Here is a 25387-nt window from a genome sequence, read left to right on the forward strand (position 1 = left end):
GTCTCTGCATGCATGCCTTGCCACTTCTTAACTTGTGCTATTCAAGTTGATTCATTCAAGGTGTAGTTTAATTGGCTCTCATTATGGAGAGCTACCTTAGAATTGGTAGTTGCAGGGATTCTCTGTTTGCCTGCAATACAGCTAAGGATATATGCCATGTTTTCCAGTGCCGTATGGCTGCTGAATTTTGATAGAACTGTAGGAGAGACAGAGCAGGTAACTGAGCCCCTGTGGCTTGTGAAGTCATTATCTTCTCTGCGAAAAAGCAAAGTTCACTTTCATTTACACGTGCTAGTATGCTTTGTGCTACTGAGAGTGTTCCAGGGCATTCAGCTGCGTTGGCTAGTTGTAGTAGTCACCTTTCCAGGTAAGACTGATCATATCTGCTGATGGCAAACAGGAGATGGTGGAAGTCCTCTTCACCTGAGCTACTGAGCAGCTTAGTATTGCTTGTTTTTCAGAAGCTAGAGTCTAAAATATAAGTATTTGAAGTGTCCTTTCTTATAGCATTGCTCTAAGTAGAATAAAAATGGAGCCCATATTTCTCTATTGTAGCTTACTGCTAAGGGGTACAATTTGCCAAAAATCTGAAAATCGTACCTGTGGGCAGTAAGTGCTATGCCTGCTACTGAGTGCCTTCAGAAGGATTTCAGGGTTTCAGAGGGTTCTTCCACATTATTTGTTCCTCTTCCTTTCTGCTTGTCATAACTGACAGTTACAGAGAATACAGTGTTAACCACATGCCAAATGATGTCGAATTCAAACAGAAATTGCACTTGCGAACAGAGACTCAAATACATTGTGTTCAAGGTAGACTATGCATTTCTGAAACTAAAATAACTTTTAAAATATTCTTGTCAAGTTTATATTAACAGTTCATCATACAGGCAACTAAACATTAAAATGAGATCTTGAAAGGCTTACATTGCAAATGAATGCAGATGTTCTGCAGGTGTTTTATCTGAGACCTTCTAGGCTGTGCTTCACACTGAAGGATCACTGCTACTTTCTTACCAGTTCTCCTGTTTCACATCAGTTACCAGCATGACATAATAATCCATTTGGACTGTTAATTCAGCCTAATCAACTTAAGAGGGTACTGAGTGATTCCTTAAAGTTCAGAATTCATGTATGAACTGAAATGGACATTTTTAAATTAAAATTACATGGAGTAGGAAAGAGAATCTATGAACAAATGAAGAAAAAGCCATACTAGCAGTATTAGCTTGAGATCTCACTATCGCTTGTAGTCAGCGAATGTGAGCGAGTTGTGTCACTCACTAGGGATGCCACTGAATTTGTTTTCCTATGGTCAAATAAAGTAGTTTTTTCTTTAGTCTCCTCACATGCAAAATGAGAACTGTTTAAAATGTCAGAGAGCTTATAAGCACAAAATTATTTTCTTCCCTTTTGTTTCACAGAAGGAAAAGAACCCAAAGTATGCATACATTATCAGTGTTCTGTTGTGAAGATAGGATGCAGTTTTCTAGGTTTATTGGTTGTTTTAACTGTATTTTTGTTGCTGTTGTTTGTATCTAATACCTCCAAACTAGGTCACTGCATGACGAAGATTTCAGCTCATGTACTGCTTCAGGTAATGCAGAATGTATGTGGATGTTCTCTTCTGATCATAGTCATCTTTTGCAGTCTGTGTTCTCTTTTAAAACAGAGGCCTTCGTTCATCAGTGAGGATGAAATCTCTGCTAGGTGAAAGTCTGCAAAATGTGTTCAGCCAGAGGCTTATTTAATGGCCAGATGGATAGATATTTGAAAATTGAATATTATGCCATAAACCTTAGAAATTAAAAACAAAACAAACAAAAAAGCCACACGGTTAGCTGGATAATTAGAATTTTCCTGAGCGTAACGTTTTCTAGTATGCTCTGCTTAATTCTGCAGTTTCTGCAATGCTGATTAGTAAAAAGGTTAATATGGAGTGAGATCAAAGACTATCACATAGAGCATCACCTGAGGTTTTATATAGTATTCAAATGCTGAACTGCAAGTGCTGTCAATGTTAGTCGTTTTACATGGATTTTAAAAAGTTGTTTTTGAAACATTCAACTATAATTTTTGTGTCTGTACTTCTGTAAAAGTGTGTAGTGCATCTGGACCTTTTGGAAGCACGTGGTGTGTTTTTTTTTTTTCTTGAAGGAAGCTTGTTTATGAAAATAAAACGAAGAAACATTCTCTGTGATGTTTGGAAGTAATAATATGGCTTGAACTGATCTGTCAGCTTTGATGTGCACAGTGCTTACCATTGAGATTTTTTTTTAAGTCAACGGTCACCATGTCTCACGTTGATTTGCACAAGAAACACTTTTTAGTTATCTCTCTGGTGTCAGTAGACATGCCCTTGCTGGTTTGGCTGGGAGGGGCACTGTGATACATCAAAATGCCTTTGTGTGTTCCCTTTGTAGATCGTGTTGAACAAACACCAGTTCATTTTCTACCAAAGCTTGTGAATTTAGATGTGCTTTTTCTCTCACCCACATAAGACATTGCTAAGATTCAATAACTTGCCTATTATACTAAGAAAAAGCGAGTAATTCTTGGAAATTCGTGATTCTGTTAGTAGTGGTAGCTTATCTGCCTTCAGCTTGGGTTTGTGCTTTCTACATCGCCAAGAGAAAGATTCATGGGACAGCAGAGAAAAATCTGTCATCCGTGATCAAAGGGTGAAAGAGTCAGCATAGTAGGAAAGTTTGGGAATTTTTAAAATTCATTTTTTCCCCCTAGGTTCTGGTTCTGTAGGTTCTGTTCCCTTATGCTTTCACCTTGCTCAACACTTTGTCCCAGAAAATGGACTGCTGAACGCAATATTTCCATAAGTTATTGTCTTTGCAGTCATAAGCAGTGGAGTTACAAGCTAGATATCTAGGGCATCTGCTTGTGGAAGAACATCAGCACAGCCAGCTTATTTGACAGGTCTGAATTTTCAGTCATTGTGGCTAGAGCCTGTCTGTATCTTTTAACCCAAAGTACTTAACATTAACACCGTGTCAAATGTGTTTCCTCCTTAATTGTGTATGCTTTATTCTTTTTCCCTAGTGGCTGTTGCTTTTCACTCATGCTCTCTTGCTGGCTCCTACTCGTCCTTGTTGACTGGTGCAGTGCTGAACATGGATTGTAGAGGGGAAAAAATATTTGGGCGTTCTGCTTTCTCATTGAGCACATAGTTAATGAAAGAAAGCAGATTAAAAAAAAGCTTTTTTGCTGAATTCAGCATTAATCTCTTGGTGGTGTATTTTGGATTTACCTAAGTGGCATACCAATACCTGCATTAAGGGCTTGTTTCAGAGCCTGTTTCTCATTGTCAGGGACTGAAACTGGATCTTCACTGTACGTTGGATATTTTAGTCCTTCCATGCTGGGATTCAAACCTTGAAGTAGTGCTGAGCTCCTTTTCACTGCAGTATACTCCAGTGGAAGGAACAGGAAGAAGTCTGCTGCGTGCCTTCACCATCTGTGCCTTTTCCCACCATCTGAAACTGTAATTGTCTTAGCAATCGGTTGTTGTGGATGCTGTGGTAGCACAATTGAAGGGATAAAAAGGCAGCTTCAGAATTGACAGCACAGTTGGTCAGTGATGTGGACTGACCAGCTTTCACTCACCAGCTTTTGTGATACTGCTTAATCAGATTTGAATTGTGGGGCACAGTCTTTTTCCTGTATGTAGGAGGTTAAAACAGTTTCTACGTAAGTGGGAGTAGGAAATAAAGCAATAACAACGAAGCAAATTTTGCATTTGGCTGTGTGTGTAACGATATAAAAACTATGATTCTTTTCCAGTGGGGAAAGTGGAGCTGTGTGAGTCAGGCTGCAGGCAGGGTAGCAATGGAGCCCTCTGCTCAGAAAGCTTATTGTGCTTCAGGTACTAAAACGCTTGTTGAAAAAGCTGCTAGGTAGTATCTTAAAGTAGCTGTTCTATTTGCAATCTTTCATGTACTTTTTCTTGTATCTCAAGTTCCCAGAATTTTATGTTTCTTCTTTGAAGTGCTTGATTCATCAAGTTCTCAGTGCTGTGAGCCATCTTAGAAGACACTCTGTTTTTCAGGTTATTTATATTTATTGGGAACAAGCAGTCTATGCATAAAGAGGAATTTCTTCCCTTGTGAACATTTGAATGCAAATTGCTTGTTTTTATAATTTCAAATCCCACAGTGACAAGTTACAGTAGCATAAGCAGTGTGACCTTTTGGTGTGATTGCAGGAAGTAAAATATGAAAACTATTTTAAAAATAAAATTCCTTTGACTAAGGAAGACTATGCTTCCTTGATCTGACAGGAAAAATAAGCCATACCAGTTCAAATCTTGATTCCATTCTGCTGCTACTTTTTTTCCAATGTCTTCTGTGCAGTTACTGCAGCTGGTTGTAGTAGGGCAGATCACTGGAGCAAGAATGAGAACCAAAAAAATACTGTGTGGCTTATTAACAGCCAAAATCAATATCCACACATTCTGGATCATTTTTGAGTATTTCCAGAAATGAAAGAAAAGTTTTGAGTTTTAGCCAGCAAGGAATGTCAAAGTAGACAGCTACCCGATGCCAGAAAACGTGTAATACTTTTACAGCTTAATTAAATAGAAAAGTGATAATTGTCGTATTTTTTTACACTTCTGGCAAGGACTGTGTTCACCTAATGATTGCAGTTGCCCACCAGGAGCTGTGCAGTGCCCAGCAGCACCTGCAGCATGACAAAGAGGACTCTTGATTCAACTTGTACTATGTTTTCATTCCCAGGTTGGTATCTTCTCAGAATTGGCCCAGAGTTGCCATGATGAGCAGTTCTGCCTGTCTGGTCTTTTAAAACTTGTGAATAATGAAGGATGATACATGTAGCAAAGAAACAGCCCCCTCATTTTATCCTTGCATGTTACACTAGCTGTCATTAAATCAGTAATATACTGAGAAATACGATATTGAGTTGAGGGGGCTGGTTGTTTCATTTGACAGCAAGCAATACTACACAGACAGCTGATCAGTAATTTCCCTTAAGCCCAGTTGCCTCATTTGAAGTGAAGTTGCTTGTTTTCGCTGGAAACAGGCTTGGCGTTCAGGGTTCTGGAGCACGGTTGCTCACCATGTCCCTCAAAGTTGTCTTGTTTTCAGTAGAGGAGAAAGATTGAATCTGGTTGAAAATATGTGAAATCTTTACAGCTGCTAAGTTGCTGGGTTTATTAGCCAACATCAGAGCATTAGCGGAGAGGTCTAATCTTACAGCAGGCTTTTTAAAGCTTGTTAAGCAGGCAGAGCAGAAAGATTTTATGGCTATTACTAACCGATAAACAAGAAACTGATGACAAATATGACATAATTTGTGTCAGGTTTACCATTCAGAACCTCGGTTTGAAACTGAATCTGTTCTGCTGAGTTTTACTTGATTGCCTTACCATAAGTGTAGCATACAGGCTGCATGTCTGAGGCTGACTGACAGCAGGAAATTCCTTGTAATTTTGCTGAATTCTCAGTGGGGCTTTGGGGTGACAAAAATGTTATGTGCTTACTGGTATGTGCTTATTGTTTTTTGAGAGTAGCTGAATTACTTTACTATTGCTTCTAGTTAGGAGCAAACACTCAAATATTATTTTACAATAATAATAAATGTATACATTAGAACTTTAAGAAAGAAAATCAACATAAGACCTGAGAGACTTCTTTACACTAACGTATTTTCTAGCAATGCGTTCTCCAGGTAAAAGCATCTCTTTATGCAAATTTCTGTCTCTGAATGGTTTAAGAAAAATAATCCATTGTTGTAAAAATGCCTGCCCAGAGTACTGTTGATGCCGTAGGAGGTACTTGGGTGTGATCCTAATAGTCAGTAACCTTTATTTGTGATCCAGTGCTCAGAAACCTTTAGATAATGGTCTTTTGGTGGGGACTGGGGGTAAAGTTTGGTTGTGTTTTTTTGTTGTTGTTTGTTTGTTTGAAGATGTTCGAAAGTTTGTGTTTTTTTTATTCTTTCTGTTACTGTTTCAGATGTGTGCTAAGAATGCAAGCAGTTTTTAGATAGCCACCAAATTACAAAGCTGCCAGTAGCTTACAGGAGGTGCAGGGTTAGGAGCAGGAGTCTGGTTGGGCTATAGGCACGGTAGGCTGGGTACAGCACAGAGGCCTGGCCTATGAGACAGGAGCAAAGGAGGTCATAAGAGTTGTGCACTTCCAAAGAGGATGCTGTAATGGTGGAGATGGCAGTTGCAATAGTTGTGTGGCTTTGCTGAATAATTTGGTGTTTCCTGAGTGAATTACTCTAAACTTGAAGTAACAGTAGATGCATGAAGTGGCAAAATGTTGTTTATCTTGTCTGATGCATGCAATCTGTTTTATTAGCATGGGGAGTATGAAATAGTTCTTTGAAGTCCCAGCTTGTCTTGTTCTGCAGACTTCTTCATGTACTGGAGTGCAGTGCTAATCCCTCCCACATTATCTTCTCTATAGATATTCATCTTGATTGTGTAGAGTGCCTGTTTAACACTGATGCTGTTTTAAACTCTCAGTTGTTTTCACATGGGGAGAAGACAACCTGCCTGACTGGAGGTGAATGCTCCCTCACAGTGCAGTGACAATTAAAGCAGTCATTAGTAATGCAGGATTGCTTCTGTCATTGTCATAAGGTACTTTGAAACATGGAGAAATAATAAGATATAGAATGAGTTTTAGCATTTAAGTTGTGCCTTGCTTTGAATTAATGGAAGGATTCTGTCTTTCCACAGGAATTTGTCAGGCTGTTTAGCTATAGATTTTCTTATACGCTGTTTATTCTGGAGACGTAATTTTATTCACTCTTCCTTTGTGAGGACCAATTGCTAACACACATTGGAAGCTAGGCTTATTTTCAGCAAAAAATAATATCAATATCCACTGTAACTGAAAACTAAGTGTACATTTTGATTTGTGCTTGAAGGGCAGCTAGCAAAGCAAAGTGCTCCTAGATCCATTTTCAGTCAAGGTGTCCTCTGAATGTGAGTTCACTGAATGTAACATCCATACTGTTTGCATTCAAGGGTTAAGTTTCTCTTTCAAAAAAAGGTATTGATTTTTCTCTTTTTTTCTTGGAACAGTTTACTGCTCTGGAAATAGTTGTATAAACAGTCAACTCTGTGTGCTTCTTCTGCTGAGCCTTTACGTAGAGCAGAAGTGCCCAGCCATTCTGCCTTGGAGCCAGGTGAAGGCTGTACAGTCTGTTCTGTCCCTGCTACCAACCCGTGGGCTTGTGCACATGGCATGTGATCTGTCCAGCCCTTACATGACCCAGCAGCCATACAGTCAGGTAAACAAATGTATAAACTTGTGTTTGTGAGGATGGGATATGGCATCAGTATTTGGCTTATGCCAAAAGCTGCGTTCAGTCCATGGATCGCTTGCTCCAGTGAGCTGGTTGTCTCAGGTTTAGAAAGCTGTAGGCTGTAAAGTAAAACTAGTTTAGCTCTTTTTTTGTCCTAAGCACATATTCTCACAGAATTGTGAGAAAATGGGAGTATCCTAATTCTGCTTTATCTAACATCTGTTTTCTGAAGTACTGTTTGTTCTCAGCAGGTTTTTGTGTGCACTGCAGTAGCTTGGCAACTTGTATGTTGCACCATTCAGTGATTTCAGTGTGCTTTTAATCATCACTGAAATTTTCCTTTCCAAGTTTGAATATTCAAAGTACAGTGAAGTGGGCATCTGTGATTATAATAATATAATACCAACAGAAATGTTTCATTTGGGATCTGTTTAACAAGTTGTTCATTCAAATTTGTAATCCAGTATGTCTTCAAATTTCAGTCCAGAAGTCTTTCTTGAAATCAGTTTAAGAAAGGGATACTTGTAACTTCTTTCTGCAAGTGATTGTTAACCACTACACAGGTACTCAGAGTCCCCAAATACCTATATTGGGTAGCTTGCTGGAAGAAGCTCAGTACTAAAAGGCCTGACTGCTTGCTGGCGCTTCACTGGAAGCAAAGTTTGAGTTTGACCTCTGCGCATGGGGGCATGAAGATGCTCTGTGCATCCTGTTAATTGTACATTCTCTTTACACTTGAATCTCAGTATGCTCGAAATGGTACAAAGGTAATAGCGTGAAGAGTACAGTACTGTTGCCTTACAAGTGTTCTCACGGTATGCTTACTAATGTTCAGTGAAGTGTTCTTATGCTGTAGGTTAGAACCTCCTGGGATTTTGAGTGATACCCTTATTTGTAGGGAAGAAACAGCATAGGAAAACCACTTACATTATGGAGTTGGTGCCTTCTGTAGCATATGGTTCATCATTTGTAGTGAACAGTGATTCCTCATAATAAATTCGGTAATACCCCTCACACTTGGAGCTTAAAAATTGCATCTCAAGAAAGCCAGTAAAACAACATGTGATAAAAACATCTTCCAGGAAATGAAGTTGATCAGTAAATAAGATGTAGGTATCTTTTTTTCTTTTTTCTTTTTTTTAAATAGGTAACATAGAGTTCACAACTTCCTATTTAACAATTCCTGCCACTTCCTTTCTTGTGTGTTTTAGTACTTCCTCTACATACGAGCTCATAACTTTTGAGAGACTTCATGGAACTAGTAGAAAGTTCGGAAATACAGCCATTGTCTGTCTCATAGTATTCTAAATGTAAGAATAGTTTACCACACTGTGAGGCTTTATTCCCTTAAATTTTTCAAATATATTAGAAAGTGTTATGTAGATTTTTAGATATTCAGAGTACTTAATATGAATGGAATCATGTATGCAAAGTGAGACCAGTTTCTTAGTGTTTCAAAACAGTGAACAAGGTTTCGTTGAATTAGAATTAAGTCCTTTCCTTTGCATATTAAACACTTGTTGTGTTGCTTTGTCCTTCTAAAGGCTTAATCCATTTTTTGTTACAGTTGTTTTTGTTTTCTCTATAGAAAAAGTAAATTTAAAAATTAGACTTCACCGACATAAATAAGTAAGACTTAATGCTTACACAACTCAGAAACACAATGGCTTAGATATGGCTTATCTTGTAAATGCTTATTATGTTCGAATCTATCTATTTCGTGTTATTGCTGCTAAATAGGTATAGGAGATACACTTTTGTGCAGTGATTACTGAAATTGTATTTCAGAACTCTTTAAACAAGGCGTATATGTTTACAAGCAAGCAGCTATGAACTGACCTTTTCCTTTTGAGACAGACTCTTCTCAATGTTCAAGATAGAGAGGAGATTGTCTTTACCTTATTTGATAAGAATTTATACCTATATAAATGAAACATTACAGAAAAATAAGCGGTAAGTCTCTGCAGTCTGAATAAACTGTTGCTGTTGTGTCTAATATGGTAACAGTATTGTGCTGTGAAGGCTAATTTGGTAGGTTTCTAAGAGGGAAATAACCTTTGAAACTCTTATAATATGCAAACTAATTAGAGGGTGCAGTGAACAGAGCTGTTTCTGCCAAGCTGACTAAGCTAGGAATTCAAATTACTATTTTTAGCCAGTTTATAATGTTTCTAGTTCTCAATAGTACCCATGTTACCACCTTCAAGAATTATATTAATTATAGTTATCCCACTGATTAACAAAGTACAATCAATATTTTTAGTGCAAGCACTATGTTACTTTTTAGCTCAGAACAAACTGTGAATATACAGACAAAAGAAAACTCTTCTAGTAGCATCTGGGCTGTGGTACACTATAATCATGTCTGTGACTTGCATGAGTTCAGACTAAAAGCTTCCTTAGAGGAAAGGACATGATCCCTGGAGTGAAGTAACTGTTGTTTTCTGTAAGTTCTTTACATATAATTTCTCTAGTGTACATATTCCTCCCTTTTTCCCCCCAACAAGAGAATTCCCTTTCTCCAAGAATTTCTTGCATGCTATTGTTTGCATTAAAGAATGCTTTTCTGTTGATCCTTAAAATATAATCAACATAAAGATCCTGTTTAAAAAACAAACAAACAAAAACAACTTCTGAGTTTTGTCCAGAGATTTAAAAATCATTGTTATCAGCTGTTTTGTACTTCAAGAAGTAATTGCAGCAGTACAAGAGTTTGGAAAGTACTGAGATGAGTCACATCATAAGAAGTGTTTGCAATTACAAGATAGTGACAAGACTAACTTCAAAATTAAATTCTAAACTATTATTTCTTTTTTTTTTTTCTCCCAGTAAGCTTCCTTTGGTACTTTCTGCAAAGATCACTAGATGAGCAAAATATACTCCTCAGAATGTATGTGCAGTAAATGAACATACTTAATGTATAAATGAGTTGCCTTTTTTCTTTAATTTTATATCAGTCTGATTTTAATGAAGCATGTTGCTTGCTGGTATCTAAACCTGCTTTAACTGGCTGTGTTTTCTGAAAACATACATAGCTACTTTTACTCCAGTTAAGAATTCAGTTTTTAAAAAAATATTTTAATTCTCTTTTACTTCTATTAACACTAATAGATTACTTACTGTATCCCTTCTAAATTGCAACAGGTAAGATCTGAGTTTAGTCAGTGTTGGATGTTGAAACTGATAGTTTAAAGTTAATTCTGTTTTCATAAGCTTTATATTTTTCACTTCTGTTTTTCATGATGGTAAGAGACATCCAGACCAACTCAAATAAAGAAAATAAAATCTAGACAAACTCCAGAAAATAGTTCTGATTCTTTTTGCTTCTGATTTTGTGTCATGATGGAAAACAGGCCATTAATATAGATGTACTTTTCTATTTTTAAATACTTTAAATACTTTCTGCCCAGAAACGTAAAGGAAACTCATGATTTCCAGGCCTGGCTCCGATGATGCTGAGCGATGTCCACTTCCACTGACAGGTTTTTTTTTAATAAAGCTAGCAAAGGGGAGGGGAGCTAATCTAAAACTTTCTCCTCTTGCCTCTACGGACCAGGGAGGACAAAAGCATTCCTATGGGAGCTAGAAGAATTGCTCATAGAAATATCCTCCCTTCTGAACGGAGAAGTATATAGCTGTTCCAACGCAGCTGTCAACCAAAGAGAGCACTGCAGTGTAGTAGCTGGATTCCTAAAATGGTAGTGAGAAATGTTGGCTCCAAAGTTAGAAGCCAAATGAGTTAGAGCATTGCAGATGAAAACTAATCTGCTTGGAGAATGCAAGGAGCATCCATAATAGCAACAAAGAAGTGGTTTCTAATGGTCTTCATTGGTTGACTTCCTTAACTGGTATATTTGCAGTCCTTGAGGGAAGATGTGGCTGCAGTAATGGCTGTTCGGTGAGATCAGGTAGATCAAAATCAGTACTCTAGCTGAAAGGTGTTTTCTTGCTCACTGAAACCCTTTAATGTTTCAGCAGTTCAAGCTGACATAAATGTTTATTTTGGAATGCAATGCCAGCAACAACAGCAAACTTAACATTAGAGCATTCAAAGAACAATAGCAGTGATGTGAAAAATGTTTTCCTTTTTAAGTCCTAAAAGGATATTTTTGTAGCTTTTAGTCTCTAATGACCATTCAGAGTGTGTTCTTCCACTGCCCATTTTTCTCTTTGCATGCAAATTCTAATGCTGTGTTAACAGCATAATAAAAGTGAATTGGTGGTAAGTCATAGAGTGGATGAAGTTTCCTGCTTTTCCTATTACTTCTTTCATTGGCTAGCTTCTAGAAGATGCTATAAGGTCAAAGTTACATTGCTGCATTCGTAAATAGTTTGATAAGTAAATATGAACAAGAACTCTGGAGCCCTTGTAAAAATTCAACTTTTCTGTTTACAGACATATCTTGTGCTCTAAGATGTCTTTAGATTTAGTATTTCTCTCTCAGAATGGACCTCTTTTTGCTTTTGATTACAGTGTCATTATGTAGCCATCTGTAACTCCACCTGCCTTTCAATATTTGTTTTGGGCACCCAGCCACCAAAAATTCTGAAATGATCTAATTTCCTGTTATTTAGCACTACTTGTAAACTGTCTTTGGTCTTCATTACTAGTATCTGAGCCCTCACTTTAATGTATATGTGGTACTATTCAAGAGAGTTGGGATAGTGGTTTTTTTCTATTTGAACCTCATTATCCATTTGCAAAAGAATGCAGTGCAGCAGAACAAACTGAAAACTGGAAAGAAAAATAAAAAAAAGTATCTTTCTTTCTAGTTGCTGAATCCACGGTTAAAAGTCATTGAGATCTTACTGAAGGAATCAGATACCCTCCAGGGAATTGTTCCAGTGCTAACTAAACGCAGGGGTGTGAAGTCAAACTCTCCAAAAAATGAAAGCTCTTTACCACTGGGAGACTATTTAAGAAAACTTGTCTTCTGGCTTCTTAGGCTTGCCTTGAAAATTGGAGCTATAGCAATCCCAGAGCCTGGCAAATATTTGTTTCTTCTATTGGATAAGCAAAATGTTGGATTTAAGAGAGGTAACAATTTTGTACTAGATACTAGACACATCCCAAATGGTGCTTAGATCTTTTCTGTTTTGTAGACACTTGTAAATGTTGTCATTTTGGTCCATTCAGTCCATTTGTTCACCTTGCTCCTTGCTGAAATCCCTCATGCTTCATGGACACTACTTGATCAGTCTCAATTAAGGAGAAAAGGGAAAGATCATTAATTAGTGAGGCAGCATTCACACCTTATTTGTGGTTGGTATTTTAGAACTAGTGCATAAAAACCTTGTTTTCACAGAGTATAAACTGCTAATAAGATGAATGCGCAAATGTTGACATTTCTTTTTGTTTTTTTGTTTTTTTTTTTTAATCAAACATTTGCAATTTCATTTTGTTTCTTTAAAAATATTTGTCCTGAGTAAAATGACGGCAGTGTTTGTCTATGAAGCAGTCAATGTGCTGTGCTGTTTGTTTGGCTTTTAGTCAACATACTTTCCAGGAAAGGGTGAAAGGACACTGATACCACAGATCAGTTTCGTTTGTAGCTCAGTGAATGTGAAGTATATATTTTAATATAAAATGAAGTCTCTTTAAAAAAAAAATAAATAAATAAAAAAGACAGTAATAACTTAATCGAGGTGTACATAAACTTCAGCTCCTTAAATGTGGGGGCTCCTTGCTTTGAAACTTGGTGAGAAAACAACCTTTGTGTGGGTGTTCTGGGTCCTTTGATCATTGTAGTAGCTTGCTTATGTCTCACAAGATGAGTGTAGTGACCCCCACTGAGTTTTAAACAGTGACAGTAGTTCTGTCATTAGTTTGAATGGCAACCAGGAGTCTCTCTTTAGGCAAAAGGTTATGAAGTCTTTCTGTATTGGTTTGAGGGCTGCTCTTAAAGTAATGCTTTCTATTTTCTGATGTTGGCTCACAAAGTCAGAGGCGGGTGTTGGTGGTGTGGCAGTAGGGCTGAACCTTCCCACCAATGTCCCATTACATCTTGTTGCTGTGTGACAGCTGGCAGCAGAGGGGCAGTCTGACAGAGTGGTGTCTGACATGGAAGTGCTTATGGAGCAAAGGTGAGGAATCGAATTCCCTCGTGAGGAAATGGACATTCCTATTGACATTCATTGATGCTTGCTGGAAGCTTATGGAGACCAACCAGTGGATTTTGGCACAGGGAGGCATGGGTGGTACGTTTGAGCAGTGGTGACAGTGGTCACCTCCACTGGTGCAAATGTTTCTGAGTGCAGAATGAAGACTCCTGTTCATCGCTGGTGAAAATGCACAACTAATGGTGATGACCACATTGAAAAATAGTCAAATTCTCTTGGAGAATTTGCATCTCTTGGAGTTTTCATGGAAGTAAAAAAAAGGAAGCATTACTTTCGGAGCAAACTATATGCAATACTAGTACCATAGAAGCCTTTGAAATTATTCATTGATTAAAAAAAAAAAATGGCCAATGTTCAAAAATGTTCATTGTTGTCATCAGGTGCCAGTCTGAGTTTAAATTCTGAACCAGTAATTCAATTAAGTATCACATATTCTTTTTTCTAAGTATGTGAGTGAATCATACAGTAAGTCTTACTTATATGAAAGGATGCCAGACATGTAGCTTCACTACGAAAGGCATGATTGAAAGCAGTCAAAAAGAAGACAGCAACCCAACAGCATACAAACCCACAGGAAGCTTTTTGTTGTATTTATCGAAATTAAGGAAAAAGTTTGTCAGAATGAACAGCTGGAGGAGGTGGGAAAAGACAACTTCATAGAAGGTCTGGTAATCATTTTCATTGCTCACTAAAGTTGTCATACAGCTGACAGGAATTCAGAGTAACTTTTGGAAAGTTTCTGTTCCTGCAGCAGAACGCATGCCTTATACCTACGTAAATTAAAGCAGGTGTCCTTTCTGTGCAAAGGGAAAGGATGGTAGGTTATAAAATGGAACTATGCTCATTTCATTTACAGGAACCATCTTGTGCTTCAAAATCTTAAATGTACTTGTTTCAGTGTACTGAAATGATTTTACAGGAAGTCAGGCTGAACTCATTCACTTTCTTCATATTGATTTCTGCCCAGCACAAGACTTCTGATATTAACAAGGGATGAGTGATACTTTAGACACCACTTGACATGACTTCAAATAATAAAACTTTCTTATTTTTCTTAGAGCTTTTCTAAAGATGAAATTTAAATCTGAATAAGAATGGGTAATTCCTGTAATGGTGATAAAGCTTGCAGTTGGTTTGCACATAGAGAGAATGAGAATCCTTACTACCTTTCTGTCTTTATTTCAGTACTTTTTCTAGTTTTTCTGATGCTAAATTAGCTACTGTCTGGTAGCTTGATCAAATGCCTGTCTATCCTTGTAACAAAGAAGTTTGGGATAAAACGTACAGATTTAAACCATTTAAACAGATTTAAATGTTTACATGCTCTTGCCTTCTACTGTACTTTGGTAAATAAGATTGGTTACTGAGAGATGTCAACTAGCTGCTGTCAGATAGTTGTTAAAGAGGCTTTTACTCTCGTTTTTGTAGTAGAATTTCAGAAAGGAAATTATATGACAAACAGTAAATTAAAAGATGTTGGAAGTTGATGCCAACTATTAGTAGTAGCGTGGACCGCAAGCCAATCTAGTTGGCTTTCATTTGAAGTCTTCCATCCTTTCTCTAGTACAGTCCCCAAAACTGTTTTGAAAAGGCATGATCGTATCTCAAACATTTTAAAAGACTTTTTTTTGTTGTGTTGTGTGTTTTTTTTCTGTACAGAACACTGAGCTTTATAAACAAGCCAGACCAAACCTTAATTGTCATTGTACATTTTATAATGGGTGTATTAATCTGGGCTGCTTTCTAAGATCTATATAAATGAATTTAAATACTTGAAAGTCTAGCAAATGTTTGAAGATCTTTGCATTAGAGAATATGCAACTTCCTGGTTTAAAACAATGCAAAACCAAACCTTTCTTAAAGAAGTAGTAAAACCTTAAAATATCAGCAACTAATGGCACGAAGAATTAACAACCTACTGATGAACAAGCAGTGAGCAAGGAGTGATATTGATATAGATACCTTCAAAGTCACTGTATCTCTTTGTATACCTTGCAGGAAAGGCTGCACTGAAACACCAGAGAACCTTAATTACATTTATCTTTTTTTTTTCCCCTATCGAATGAACTCACTGGTTTTAAGGTTAGATAGTGATGGTGATAATGCGTTATGCAAGAATTTGGTCAAAGTAAGGTCTTGTGTTTTCAAACTGAGACTACTAACAATATGTAGTAACTCTGAAAGATCGTAGGGTGTTCTGAGTGAGTATAAATAAAAAGTCATTCCACAGTTCTGACTTAATGGAGTCGGAGATTCAGTTGAGAAACTAAACTATCTGCAATGGTTCTGAGGGCATCTCTCATTCATTTGCATCCAGTTTGTAACTTGTAGCTGGTCTAAACTCTTGGTTATGTGGCACATCAGTTTGACTTTGCTGCGAGAAGCAGCTTTTCTCATCCTCAGCCTTCTACTACTTCCAGTTTTTGTTTTCCCTCCTTCCTCTCCACCCTCACCGAAGACTGCAAAGTCTATTAATGTAATCCTTACCTTGCCTTTTTTTTTTTTTTTTTTTTTTTTTTTTTTTTTTTTTTTTTTGTGGTGGGTGTTCTGTAGAAGAGACAGTGCTGTGAGATGCTGGAATGAAATGGGTAACTAGGAAAGGAGGACACTGTTTATAACCACAGTTGTCTGTTAACGAAGCCTGGAATAACCTACAGACCAGAAATTACACATTTTAAATTCATACAAAACCAGTACTGCAAACAAGTTAAGGTCTGGATTTGTAAGAGACTAAATTCCTATGAGTTACGTGCATATCTGGGCTGCCAGATGCACCAGTCTATTTGAAATGAGGTTAAATTAAAGGTCTTTATCTGTAGACCTCTGTGTTTGGGTAGGTCAAGATCTGAATTTTGTCTCTCATTATTTTTCTTGTAGGAGATTAGTAACTGACATAGAAGCTCTTAGCACTTCAGTAGGACTGTGGTTTATTTCCTGGCACTGACTTTGTTTGATGATAAAGATAGCAAAGCTTTTCTTCTGCAAAACAGCAGTCAAGAAAATGACTTCTTCTTGAGAAGAATTCCATCTTCTCAAAAGTCACTGTCCTTCTAGCAGTGTAAGATGTGCTCCTGAAGTGGATTGAATATCTGGGGGAAAAAAGAGAGATGGACCTGGTGAAGAAGGGAGCTGCAGTTATTCTCTTATATTGACTCAGTTCAGTTGTTTCCTGTTTTGGCAGTGAGTACATGGCTACAAAACAGCAAAAGTAGAGCATTACTGCCAGCTACTCTGAACTTCTTCTGTTATGGGTCATAACTTTCAAGAACAAATTGTATTTTGAACTTACTGAAATTCGAGAAGTCTCATGTAATTCTCTAACCAAGTAGTAGAGTCAGTCTAACACTTAGCATGAGTGATCAGTCTCTGGTTAGCTCAGTTCCACTGCAACATTCAAAAAAAATCGGAATAGAAAAAAGTTTTTACTCATGGCAGATAATGACATTGAAGCAATTTGACAGTCTGAACTGAGTTTTGCAGAATACAGTGATGTTGTCAAAAGGAATACATGCTAAATAAATACAGTACTACTAAAACCGGCACATGGTACAAGTCTGGTAGTTTCTTGCTTCTGGAAGTACTTACCCAAATTTGAGGAGTTGTTTGGATGCACGAGTTCAGCTGAGCATTTAGTGTTTGGTTACCTGCCACGATGAGGTGGCTATGATAAAGAACTGGAGGATTTACTTTAATAATTGGTAAATTCCTAGTTAAAAGAAGCAATCAGTAATATCTGCTAACAGTAACGAGTGCGGGCACAGAAGAAATCAGTACACTTTCCCAAGTGTTGATATGATTTAATAACACAACCAGTTTATGTTCTCAGGGTTATTTCCATGCCTACAACTAGCTGACTGTAGTGTCAGAAGCACTGCTTACGTTGCATTGCTGCAACCTGTTGCAGATTGCCCACGCAGTGCTGAATTAGCAAGGGGCTTTCTAGGAAAGCCATGTTGTAAGTGTGTGATGATATATATGTGCATTTTTTTGAACTCGCGTAGTAGTGTCATTGAACTTTAAACAAACTTGTCCCTTTTTCTCTCTCTCTTTCCATGCTACTTGGCTTTGGAAAGAAGCTGGGGTATAGCCCTCTGGTTTTTGTTGAGGCAGATTAATAAATCAATATTGCCATTATTTTTCTTGAAAAGAAAATGGAGAGACTAAGTGATTAAAAAAGAAAAGATATCAAAATCTATGTTTATTTCAATCATCTAGTTGAAATTCTGCAGCTTAAGACTGATGTCTGATGTAAACATCCATTTATTTATTTGATCTTTAGATGCACACTGATGATCTTTTTGTTACCTGCATAATCTATCCCCCTTTTTTGTATTCATCCAAATGTCCTGGTACAAGAAGTCCAGTTTTACTTGTCAGTCTGAGTTGTGTGAGATACTGATCTCCACATACTTTTTATCTGTTCATCTACATGTATTTTAGGTATTAGCAATGTTCTTTTGTTGAGGAGTCAGTTCACTGCTTCTCAGTGACCAAATTTGCTCTCTTAAACACTGATATGAAGCCAGTTGTGTAAAGTGCCTGTTTATTGTGGATCCCTTAGTAGTTGTACCTGTTTTTCTCGTAGTCCTCTTTGCTGCGTCATATAATTGTTTTTTTTTTCCCCATTCTGCAGTCAGCCTTTAATGCTGGCTTTAAGAAATCTTTTTCAAGCTCTTAAACTAAAGTTGCTCTTTTGTTTAAGTGTTTTTTTTATACGTGTTTTGAATTGTGTTCCTTAATGCGACTGCCTGAGTAGATGGATTACTGTGTGCCTTCGTAGCAGGTGATGAGATCTTAGCAAATGCTGTTTCCTGTCAGAGCAGAACTGTTAAAATGACAATATTTCATTATCCCAAGATCTAGACTATTCCAAAATTAATGGTGTAACATAACAGCATGATCAGATTGAAGCCTGCTTGAAAGTCCCAGGGAGGCTTTCTGTTGAATCCAAAGGCCCTTCAGACTGGTCATGACAGTTTCTCTTCTTGAAATACTGATATGCAAATGTGTGCAAATTGCAACATGCTTGAACAACTAATGTCATGAATGCCTCTTCATGTTGTCTTACATAGTACTTACTGGAAGATTTAGGGGTATATCTTTCATTTCTTAACCTCCTGTAGGTTTCTGAACAAGGTGAGAAAGGTAGCAGTCAAAAAGTGGCGTTATGCTCAGGTTTACATAGGGCAAAAGTAGCTCGGGGCTGAGGAAAAGCGGCCAGACCAGGCTGTAAAATGCAGGAGGAATCGACTGCTGGTACTATAAAGTAGTTCAGGGTCAAGGGGAATTTTTTGAAGGCTGGGAGGAATGGAAGGAAAGGACTTTGTGCTATGGACTGAATTACTAAGATGAGGTTTCGGAAGGGTCAAGCATTCTGGAGCAGGAAGCTTTGGGATGAGGGGCCGAGAGCCTCTGGGAGCCCCCCTTTCTGCTGCTTCTATCCAAGCAAGGATGTGTTGGCCTGCCTGATTACTTCTGTCTGAACAACTCGGCTATCCTTGCAGTGTGGAGAAATGGAACCCGTTCAATGCAACTGAGACCAAGCTTCTGGAAAGCCCAAATGAACTTCGTATTCCAGTCATTGCCATTCATTTGTAGCAGTGAGAACTTTCAATTTGAAGAATAGCACTTCAGCCAAGTTCTTCACTCTACATCTGACATTTTCGGGGGTATTTGCACTGGGTATGGGGTTTAAAATCAGCATATGAGCGTTACGGAATGACTCATGTTCATAAACAGAAGCATTTGATCTTGTGCAAGTGACTTGGGTTTTAGCCCATCTTTATAAAGTATTACATTGCACAACTTTTTGAATGAAATGTCCTTTTAAAATTACAGGATCTCTGCAACGAGACTGAGCGTGATTACAGAAGGTGTTAAGTGACCTTATCAATACCTCATTCGTATTCATCCACTGACTTCAGATCTTGTGGCACGACTGGCTTCAGTAATTACGCACAGTAATTCCGTGCATTGAATGAATCTGCCTTCTCCTGGTGGTGATCCTCCAGTCTGTAACTGGACCTCCACCACCCTGCATCAGTAGCTAATCTGACTTGATAGCTGACTCCTAAAGTAACCAATAACAGAGGTTTCTGGGAAATGTATGAGAAGCCTGTAACATGGTTGTTTTTGTAACTTGACACTAGAATGCGTCTTTCCAATAATCGCTTCTGTTGAAGGCCATCTGATTTCTACCAAAGCCAGCTTAATATCCTGAAAAAATCTTACGTTTCTTGTCATTCTAGATGTTCTACCAACTGCTGTAGCCAAAATAAACAACAGAAAACCTCAAGTCACTTTTATTCCATGTTGTTGAGAACAGCATGCCCCATCTTTTCAGGCATGAATTCAGCCACCGAGATCCAGGCAGCGTGCCCTTTGGGATTTTCTTTTTTATTGGTATTGCACTCAGAAATGAAGTTCTGTATGCTTAGTTGGCTTTTCATACAAGGCAGCAGCTTGCCTGCTGCGATATCTTGATCCTTCATCTTCTTCCCCCTCACTCCTACCCTTTTGTTTTTATCTCTTTTTTTGCAACATGCTTCAGGAATATGTAATATTTTTAAAGACTGTCTGTTTTTGGGAGGCATGTGGGTAATTTCTTTCTCTTCATTTTCTACATGCTTATTGGAGCTTTGCATCTCCTCGACCTCCTTTATTCTTTCTATTCCTGTAGGCACTGTAGCATCACAACAACGAAAAAAACAACCCACCAGGTGTTAGTTAATAACCAGATTTCTACTCCCTCAGCAATGCATTACCAGTCTGAGATCCTTAAATACATATCTGAATCTGTGGAACTCCCTGAGGCTGGGAGTAAGTAGTGTATAAGTGCATATGCACATGAATACTTAAGTACAGTATTTTTACATTAGAATTCCTTTGCATCATTTCATCTCAGTAATGAAATGTTTGATTTGTTTCCTATTTTAGAGAGGGGATGGTTGTTTTCAGATGTTTTAATGCCACGAAATGATACTGCACAGACTAGTGCTGCTACCAGTTTAACTCTGTATTCACAGCTATCATTCCTAAAGATTTTTTTCTTTTGGTTTGCAATTTGCTGCATTTTAATATGGATCTTAAGTGTTGACCTTTTGGTTTCCTGACTACATAGGCTCTGTGAGAAATATGATTAGAGATCCAGAAGGCCACTTTTCCTTAGTTCCCTATTTTTCTCTTATTAATCCTGTACAGTCAGTATATAGGAAAGATAAACACCTGCAGAACACAGAATCGCCAATCTAATTGATTAGTCAGAGATTAATTTACGAAAACAGCCCTTTTAGCTACTTCATGTTTTAGATATTAGATTGTAGCAGTCAAGATCATGTTCTCCAGACAGCATTCTTCATAAGCAGAATTACTGGCAACCATGTGTTAAGTTGCAAAAAGTAGCAGCTGTCATTACTTATTTCAGTGAGGGGCCATTTCAGAATACTGTACTAATTTTGAGCAGGTATATGAAAAATAGAGCTGTTTGCTTAATTTGCAGAATTCACTGTACGTTGGTAATCACTGGTAAATAATGGGGTAATAAAGCAAAAAAGAGGAACTTCAAAATAAATAAATGAATAAATAAATACAAATCTTTAGCACTGTAAGTACTTCTTTCTGCAAAGCTGTGAGGAATAGAAAAGCAGTCCAGTTGGGCCTGTGTTTCAGCAATTAGATTCTGAGGTGGTATAAAATCCTTCTGCTCTCATGTTGGAAGCTTGCCACAATGTGAGCTGGAGCCTGAGATTGATAGAGGAGCGCCCAGCCTTTCTGTGCAGATGTATCACAGGCAGTCCTGCAAAGCTACTGCATGTTTATGCACAGAAACCTCTCTGCTTCTAACAGTGGTTATAGATGTGTGGATCAACACCATGCTCAACAGCATGCATGTCTGCACAGGTAGTTAACATAAAACTTGGCTTAACTTGGTGTCTTTAACAAAAATAAATTAGCTCTGTAATGTGTTTATAATTATGTTTTTGAATGGCCTCTGGGCCAGATTCACTTTTTCATTTAATGTTCATGCATATGGTATCTGTCTTAGGATTTCATAAACCAATTGTGCTGTCGAAGTATCAGTTTTACAGTAAATCCATTCCTTTGGTTTTCATTAATTTCAGTTAAATATGGCAGCTTTAAGGTAAAGTTCCTTGTACTGTAGTTTTTAAGAATCGCTTGCTTAGAACAGTATTTATTTACATTAAGACGTGTTTCTTATCAGCTGGGACTAATATCCAAGGACAGCAGAAATCATCTCAGATAGTTGAGCTATTTCATACATCTGAAAAATAAACCTGGAAGAAACTGTAATTGCATGCTTTAGATGATAGATACATTCAGTAGAGCATGCAAGTTGAATTTTTTTTTTGCCATTTGCAGCTGATAAGTCAAGATAAAGTTCCGCACAGCCTTAGAAAGATGTGATTGTGGCATGTTGACGTTGACGCGTCACTCCTCTGATGCCAAGGGGCAGACAGGTCTTTTCTACCATAATGAATATTTTCTAATTCTTGGTTGGCCAGAAGGAACATTTCATAATTCCCTTGATAATGGCACCATTATCGTAGAGCAGTTCATATGGAAGTGCTTTCCAGCGTTTTCTTGTGTTCTGATAAATTTAAACTGAGTTTTTACCTGAATCCTAAAATGTTCACTGTCTAAAACTGTCACACGGTAAAACAAATCGTGTGATTCTATGATGAAACATGAAGTCAGATGGCTGTTTGTCTTCAAATAGCTGACGGTAAGATGATATTAAATGAATTCATACATTAAACTTTTTTGGTTGTTTTGTTTCAGGACATTAGGCATGAAGCCAGTGATTTTCCATGTAAAGTGGCGAAACATCCCAGAAACAAAAACAGAAATAGGTACAGAGATGTCAGCCCCTGTAAGTATATTTGCTTTTCCATTGTTTGTGACACACAATTGACCTCTAATTATTTCTGGCAGGTAAATGCTCTGTGTAAGATCAAGACCTCTGTTAGATGCATAGAGATCCCAGATCATTATGTCTGTTAATATATAAAGTTATGAGATTGATGGCACAGGATGCTGTTATGTTCATAGGATCGTTGTGTAGCAACATGCAGTGATTCTGTATGTGTGGGCAGAAAACAGAAGAACGGAACTTGTTTTCTCTTATGCTAGGGAAAAACGGTGGCGGAAGTATTAACACAAGTAGAAATATCCTTTCTATTGCAGTACACTTACTAGAACATCCTTTCAGTCAATGTAGCATAATTATTGCCTTTGGAAGATGGAGAAGTCTTGCATAAAGTAAGACCACTGGAGATGAATCCAGTTGAGACAGAGATTGAGATTTGAGACAGAAAAAGGGACGTTTGCAGAGCTGGTAATCTCAGCGTGAGACCTGTGCTTCCAAAATGACTGTCATTGCATGTTCTGTTGAATTCTGATGAGACTTCAGTCTCTGAGCATGTGCCCTCTGTACAAGGCACTGCAGCAGCAGTTGTGCTCAGCATCGCAGGCTGTCTTTCCATCCGTGATTCTATGTACAAAGGCTACCACATTCAGACTTCCCTGTGCCTGGTGTGCTGACTTTGGAGGTGCTATTGCAGACACTAGAGAAAGTGACTACTTGGCTGAACTGACTGGCTTCTCTGCACTGCAGAGCAGTAGTCAGGACCCTTCCTTAAAGGTGCAGCACTGGTACCTATTTTAAATACAGTGATTCTGTAGGTTCTGTCTTTGGGCAGTTATCTATATTCTGCTCAAAGAGAAGAGTGTTACTGCGTACCACCAAATTCTTACATTGTAGGGGCTGAAGGTTATCATCTGTTCACCTTTCTTGTAAAATGTGAAAATTCTTGTCTTTGTGGGTTTTTTTCTGTGTGTGCATTTTTCCTTCTATATAGAAGAAATAGAACCTAACAAAAGAGCAGTAACATTACATTTTCTGTAACTTTAATTATTATTTCTAGACGTTACTTGTCCTTGTCTGGGGAAAAGTAGAGTAAGTCTTTTGTTTGTTCAATATATGTTTAGTCAGACCTTTAACAAGCTGATTTTTAATGTTTAAGTTGCAGTAGATAAGCAGTTATGTAACTGTATTTATTTAAAAACAGTAACTTAGTAACTGTACAAATGTATCAGTGTGATCTGGTTTGCACCTTAATTGTGAGTACCAGATTCTTGCAATGTATTTCCAGAAGACGGAGCTCGACTTGCATTCACTGCTCTGTACAGTGCTGTTCTCATAGTACATACATGGTACTTGAGGCTCCGGGGATACCAGAGAACACTTCTGTGATTGAGCTCTTTTAATTCTTCAGGAAAACTCTGCTTTTTTGAGCCTATCATCTAGTGAGGCTGTGCATGTATTCTAACCAGTATTTCTGATTTATTCTGCAGTTGATCACAGTCGAATTAAGCTAAATCAAGGTGACAATGACTATATCAACGCTAGTTTAATAAAAATGGAAGAGGCCCAGAGGAGCTACATCCTTACACAGGTAACTGCTGTCTACACACAATGGAAATATAGGATGATTGGAGTTGTTTTTCAAGGAATTTCTTTAGTCTGTCCAGTTTATGTTGTTTATTTTAAAGCTAGTTAAGTGTATATAGGTATCCCTGTCTGTTTAAACATATTGTGTGCATAGAACAACTTTATATAAATGCTGCATGTTTTTCCTTCTTTTTGTCAGTACTGACTTTGCATTTTGGTACCATTGGGTCTCTGACTTCAGGCCCACCTTGGCTCTATAACAGAAGTTGATGTACTTTTAGAAATCCACTTATGATATGTTGGTTTATGATAAGCAACATCAAGATGTGGTTGACATCTGTCACCTTTCTCCTACGTGGAAGACCAATGCATAAAGACCATGGAAGTCCAAAGCACAAAGGCTTTGGAACTTTGGACCATTACAGTCTTAAAATTCCTGAACAGGAGCATGCTTCACTTAGTGGGAGAATTTCACATTTACAGAAGTTTGTCGTTACACATCCTTCTGAAAACAATGTTAGTGTAGTGTTCACAGATGTGTACATCCTAAGATGACCTCCAAAAGGTCTACGGACAGTGCTGATGTCTTTATCTTTGAAGTGAGAGAGGAAAGCTATGATAAAGACTTCGGTGATGGAGATATGGGCAGGGGGGAAATTTGCTGTCTTTCTCTGAATCTGTGACTTACACAATTATGTAACAGTTTCAAAAACACCAAGGTACCTGGCCGTCTTACTGTGACAGCTGGCGATTGTCAGAAGTCCTGTTTGTCCTAAACCTTTGGTTTCCTGGAGGCAGCCCTGGCCTCTAATCTTGACTTGTTCTTCCTCCCGCGCTTCAGATAAAGGTAGACTGGGATTAATATTTCCAAGCAAAGGTCAGCAGCTCTTCCTTCTTCTTTCTAGAGAACAAAGATAAATCTGTAACGAAGAAGCAGGCAGTGCAGCATTCAATATGAAAATGATTCTTGTACATAACTCGCATTTCCCTTATTTAGGACAAGGTAGGCTGATCGCAGAGTTGAACTGGTAGGCTTGTATGTGCAGCTAAGTGGTACTAAAGATTTTTTCTGATCCAGTATTTAATGGATTTGAATGGCTTTTTGAGGTCCCTGGCCAGCTGTTTGAGCAAGGTGGTGTTTAGTGAGTGTGAGAGGCACCGTGCTGCTGGTTGTGTTGACCCAAATTCAAAATGGATTTTGGAGTACAGAACAGCAAAATGAATTAGCACAGACAAGAAGCTACAAGGAAATGTGCTTTGTAAGTAGAGTATAATACTGTAAAGTATCATGAATAACAGTGAAGTATTGCAGAAGAATTAAACGTGTACATTAATTTTGCTCCTAATCAGTGAGATTTCCCCATTACTTTCATTTGCCCGCCTACGAAAATTCTCTCAGCGTTTTTCGCTCCCAGTTCTCTTCTCACTAATGAGACTACTTCTCTCTTCCAGTTATGTGTGTTATGTGTGTGGGGAGGGAAGAGATTAACATCCATCCATGGGAGA

At 37.9% G+C, this 25387-nt stretch overlaps 1 protein-coding gene across 2 annotated transcripts in view; it reads left to right on the forward strand.

The window, feature by feature from the left end:
* Nucleotides 1-25387, forward strand: part of PTPN1 (protein tyrosine phosphatase non-receptor type 1) — a 42160-nt gene that overhangs the window by 4195 nt on the left and 12578 nt on the right. The window contains exons 2-4 of one of the 2 annotated variants that reach the window (XM_048963448.1): nucleotides 7067-7275; nucleotides 22210-22300; nucleotides 23785-23885. In XM_048963448.1, the coding sequence (XP_048819405.1) occupies nucleotides 7225-7275; nucleotides 22210-22300; nucleotides 23785-23885 (243 nt within the window). In that variant the 5' untranslated portion in view covers nucleotides 7067-7224. The remainder of the gene's footprint in view (nucleotides 1-7066; nucleotides 7276-22209; nucleotides 22301-23784; nucleotides 23886-25387) is intronic. The other variant, XM_048963447.1, reaches the window with a different exon arrangement.

Source organism: Lagopus muta, chromosome 16 (assembly GCF_023343835.1).
Source record: "Lagopus muta isolate bLagMut1 chromosome 16, bLagMut1 primary, whole genome shotgun sequence".
NCBI lineage: Eukaryota > Metazoa > Chordata > Aves > Galliformes > Phasianidae > Lagopus > Lagopus muta.